A 5,464-nucleotide genomic window follows, 5' to 3' on the forward strand; every position below is an offset into this window, starting at 1 on the left:
GACTCTAAACCAGAAGCTGGGGCGACTCTAAACCAGAAGCTGCGGCGACTCTAAACCAGAAGCTGGGGCGATTCTAAACCAGAAGCCGGGGCGATTCTAAACCAGAAGCCGGGGCGATTCTAAACCAGAAGCCGGGGCGATTCTAAACCAGAAGCTGGGGCGACTCTAAATTTTGTTAGGGAAATATCTTATATTTTTCTTGACGTTGATAGATCAAAGTTATTACTCTTACAGTTTTACGTTATGTTATGGTTTCAGACATTATTATTTGTTGTTTTTCAGGTCGGTTGCCGAAGTGGCTTACTTTATAGGCACTTATATCAGTTATCGTATGAATAGGTTATGGCAATAATTGTACAGAGAGAGGATTGTAATGAAACACTGGTACATTTCATATTAAATTGGGAAATTCGAGTTCACATCCTACGTTGACAAGAATATCTAGTACATGAAAAAAAAATCCGAACACAATTAAAATTTAGAACCTATCAGTTAACATCAATAAAATCTTCTACTTTTACCAAAAACGTTGAACCGTAGAACAGCATTCTGGTATAAGTAGAAGATTTTAGTGGTGTTAACTGATAGGTTCTAAACTTTGATTGTGTTCGGACTTTTTTTTTCATGTACTAGAAATTCTTGTCAGCGTAGGATGTGAACTTGAATAGGATGTCAACGTAGGATCCAGCAGCTATCTCAATCAATCGTCAGTTATGGAAAGATCGGGTTCCAAAGGCCAGATCCCTTGTGAATCAAGTCACGAAAAGTTCAAGAGTCGGCAACAGGCCATGGGCCTATTTCTTCAACGCCGACACTTCTATTCTATTATGAAATGTAAGAGTATTTCATTACAACCCTCTCTGTACGATTATTGCCGTAACCTATTCATACGAGAACTGACATACGTGCCTAAAGTAAGCCACTTAATTCGGCAACCAACCTGACAAACTACTTATAATAATATCTGGAACCATAACATAACGTAAAACTGAAAGAGTAATAACATCGATCGATCAACGTAAAAATATTAAGCGATAGAAAAATACTCTCCTAATTATAGCAAGTTACACTCAGTCACAGTTCTAGCAGCCGTAAGGAGGGTGAAGGACCGTAATCCAGCCCAGTAAATAACTGCTTAGAGATAATATAGTGCCTTAGGCTATCACTATCAGCCAATACTTAAGAATGCTCGCACATAAACAGGCAATTCCGCATCCGGCCTAACCTCTTCTGGCCTAACCTATTCCGGCCTAACCTCTTCTGGCCCAACGTCTTCTGGCCTAACCTTTTCTGGCCTAAACTCTCTTGGCCTAACCTCTTCTAGCCTAACCTCTTCCGGCCTATCGTCTTCTGGCCCATCCTCTTCAGGCCAAACCTCTTCTGGCCTAACCTCTTCACGCGTTCCCGGCTCACCTATATACGCTAGCCTAACCTCTTCTGGCATAACGTCTTCTGGCCTATCCTCTTCTGGCCTAACCTCTTCACGCGTTCCTGGCTCACCTACTCTGGCCTAACCTCTTCAGGCCTAACCTCCTATGGCCAAACCTCTTCTGGCCTAATCTCTTCTGGCCAAATCTCTTCCGGCTTAACCTCTTCACGCTTTCCCTGCACACAGCTTTCTTGCAACCAATGACTGGCTTCACCAGCTCACTTGAACTGCCTTTCTAACCTCCTGAAGCCAATAAGGTTAGGTTACGTCCGCTCAGGTTTGTTTTGGGTGGAGAAACGTTGCAACTTGTGTAGGCTAGGCCTGGAGAGGTTAGGCTGGAAGAGGTTTGGCCAGATGCAGTGTAGCATGCTGATCGTTAGCATGCTTAAGTGGTGGCTGTGGATAACCGGCGCTATGGTTTTGAGCAGTTGACTTCGTAGGCTGCTATGCCCTTCAGGGTTCTTACCCAAGGAAAGGAATATGAATCGAGTGTGAAGTTAGGCAAAGCTGACTTTTAGCATGCGCCCCCCCCCGGATACGTGTACGTACACCTGACCGAAGTTGAGGGCTAGAAATGTATGTATACCTGACCGTGTACGTATCTGGCCGTGTACGTACCTGGCCGTGTACGTTAGTGGATACGAAGACAGCGATAGTGTCGGGCCAGGGGATGGTGATGTATTGGTCCCACCATCTTTTGATGACGATGCTGACGTAGAAGCCCAACACGAACGCCATCGGGATGAGGTTGATGAAGGCCTCGATGTGTAGGGCAACCGCCTCGAACTGCCTGGAGGAGCGAGTATCAGCCAGCTGTAAATATTCGGTATCATACGAGACCGCATCGATCAGCCTTCACTGAGAGATATGAGTGAGGTTTTGTACGAATTGTGACACACATTCTGATCGATAATGGAGCAGAGAACACACGCTTCTCTCCAAGGGTACACTGAGGTCCGATAGCCAGCATACATTTCTATTATTGACCATACCCAGTGTCAACCAGCATGCTCACCCCTCTGGGGTTATACTGAGGTCTGATCGCCTACCTGCAGCCCCATTATTGACCATACTCAGTGTCAACCTGCTCACCCCTCTTGGGGTACGTATAGGTCTGATCGCCTGCATAGATTCCCGTTATTGACCATACCCAGTGTCAACCAGCTCATCCCTCTAGAGGTACACACAGCACTTATCGCATGCATGTATACCCATTATTGACGATACCCAGTGTCAACCTGCTCACCCCTCTTGGGGTACGCATAGGTCTGATCGTCTGCATACATTCCCATTATAGACCATACCCAGTGTCAACCAGAGGCCATACTTTCAAAACTCGCTAAGTGAACGTAAGTACTTACGCTCTATTTTCTTGTCTATGATTGGTGGATTTGGCTTGAAAGGCCGTCAATGATTGGCTGATGAACTTACAATCTCTCAACTTTTTTTGAAAGTATAGGCCTTGCTCACCTCCTCTGAGGGTCGTCGAGGGCGAGGCGGTAGATGAGGGAGATGGTGGTGTAGGCGAGGCAGTAGATGACGAGCTCGTGCCACACCAGCTTGTAGATACTGCCCTGCCATCTGGTGGACAGGTGGGTCAGGTAGTGTCAGGTGGGTCAGGTGGGTCAGGTAGTGCCAGGTGGGTCAGGTAGTGCCATGTGGGTCAGATAGTGTGGTGTTAATGCAGGCCGTCATACACTTGGCAGGGGCCCGTTGGAAAAATCAGGTAGGAATAACATTAAAAATGTAACTAGTTAAAAAATATAGTGAGGTACGGATTATCAACAAAACCTTAGGTAGGAATAGCATTAGGAACGTTAGGCTCACCTGAACAGAAGCTTCCAGAAGCAGCCGAAGCCACGGCTGCTGGTCGCCACTTGAGCAGTGTAACTGATAGTCATCTTGGCTAGTTACAACCTAGCAAACTTAACCACAACTTAGCCAACGAAACCACAACCTAATAAACCTAACTACAACAAACCTAATAGCTCCACCGTGGACTAAACTCATTCAGTACAATTAATTAGTTTATAATTAATTAGTTGATATTAGTTAATTAGTTGATAATATCGAAGTTATCTCACGGAGGGCTTGCGGGTACCCGCCATCACGGCGCTGTAAACACAAAAGATTTGTACATTTAATGATTAGCTTTTGTTATTAGTCTTTGTGCTTAACCCTCTACCGCCGTATGTCACTCTCCGGGAACATAACTTACAACTTAAATTATACTATTATATATACTACCTATTATATTATATTATATTATATTATATTATTAACAATACTTAGTCTTGTGCTTAGTCTTAACCCTACATATTAATAAGTCACCCCCACAAGGGGGGGGGTGGGTAAGTCACTTGCCGGCCAATTGCCGCTAACTGTTCAAGGTCACGCGCATCGGGTCCCAAGGTCACGGGAAATGACATCTTACTAGGAGTTACACGAGATATACGGGGGCACGTGTACACGAGATATACGGGGCACGTGTACACGAGATATACGGGGGCACGTGTACACGAGATATACGGGGGACGTGTACACGCTGTCTCTTATACACATCTAGATGTGTATAAGAGACAGGCTGTGCACTTGACCGTTTTTAAGATCTTCGTTAATGAGTCTCCTTATCTGTAAACTCAATTATAAAAATTTGTTGATTTTACATTACGCTAATGACCTGATGTTTAACAAGATTCGTTAATTGATGCTTGAAGTGCGCGTCCTACAGGTTATTGAATGTACGCTTAAATTGAACAGACTTTTCATTGGGATTTTCAGTATCACTGTGAATAGAATTTTTGCGGGGTGAACGCTCGTTCTAATTTCGTGTTATTTACGTATTTAAAAATAGCTCCGTTTGTGTCTGTAAGGTTTACCAGCGTCAGTTTGATTATCTATTGGTAAAGTGTCGATAATTTCAAGAATACTCCTGGGAGTTCATTGACTACTCTAAGATTCAAAAGATCGATGACTCATTGTTCAACAGATTGTGATTTCTTAGCTCAACTCTTGTAAAATTGATTCTTGTGAGTGGATTTGATTTTTGTAGACATTGTTATTTGTTTGGCTCCGTGATTTCTGCTCTCGATTTATTTCTTGTGAACGAGTTTACTATTAACAACGTCAAATGATCAGAATGCGGCGTCAATCGATACGATTCTGCTTGTTTTAATGAATGTTGAAGGAAATGAGTTGAAATCCCCAACATTTTTGCTGGTTTGTTTCAACCTAGAAAATTGATTNCGAGAGTGTGGTGAACAGACGAGAGTGTGGTGAACAGGCGAGAGTGTGGTGAACAGGCGAGAGTGTGGTGAACAGGCGAGAGTGTGGTGAACAGGCGAGAGTGTGGTGAATGAATAAATATGGTGAATAAATAAATAATAAAATACCCTGGGTATTCAGTATAAAATAAATGCATGTATTTAATAGAATATATTAAAATTATTCACCATTAAAACAAAACTAATTCTTATACTCCGCGTCTCTCCCGCTTTGTGCGGCAGGAGCCCCGGCACGACACACCCTCCCTCCACGACCGCCGCAGCGACACTGGCAGTTCAGCTCGCGTGACTAAAACCTGGAGGCGCCGTTGCCTCTGGCAACGCCGTCACCTGCACGTCAATAATAAAGGTCAACTTTTGGTATTTGGGTTAACGTGGAAACCAATGGAGTAAATCAGTATTAAATAGTAATTAAAGTGAGGTAATTCAGTGGAAATTACCACGTTAAATGAGGTATTTCACTGGGAATTCCACCGTGATTAACGAGGCAATTCAGTAGGAACGTAAACATGAGTTAGGTAGTGCAGCGTCATGCATCAACTTACGAGCGGTTTTTTAGTACTTAAATGCAGTTGTTCATTAGGATCCATTATCAATTATTAATAAATTGTCATTATTATCAAATTATTATTGTTTTCGCTCACTAAATACATAAAATGGTTACAGCTGGCTCGTCATGGTAGGATTTACGAGTCGTTAGAGGAGGACAGGTTCTGTGGCCTCCCACACCTGCTGTGCAATGGGGGGTGGT

General features: G+C 43.6%; 1 protein-coding gene across 1 annotated transcript; it reads right to left on the reverse strand.

The window, feature by feature from the left end:
- Positions 1 to 2,047: 2,047 nt before the first annotated feature.
- LOC108672956 (bestrophin-3-like) lies at positions 2,048 to 3,545 on the reverse strand (the record flags this gene model as incomplete). Its single annotated transcript, XM_047882785.1, has 3 exons — positions 3,257 to 3,545; positions 2,900 to 3,010; positions 2,048 to 2,219 (listed from the first exon to the last, which is right to left on the reverse strand). Coding segments are annotated over exons 1-3 (357 nt in total), but the record flags the coding sequence as incomplete, so codon positions are not given.
- Between the last annotated feature and the right edge of the window lie 1,919 nt (positions 3,546 to 5,464).

The sequence above is a fragment of the Hyalella azteca genome, unplaced genomic scaffold (assembly GCF_000764305.2).
Source record: "Hyalella azteca isolate HAZT.00-mixed unplaced genomic scaffold, Hazt_2.0.2 contig11278, whole genome shotgun sequence".
In the NCBI taxonomy this organism is placed as follows: domain Eukaryota; kingdom Metazoa; phylum Arthropoda; class Malacostraca; order Amphipoda; family Hyalellidae; genus Hyalella; species Hyalella azteca.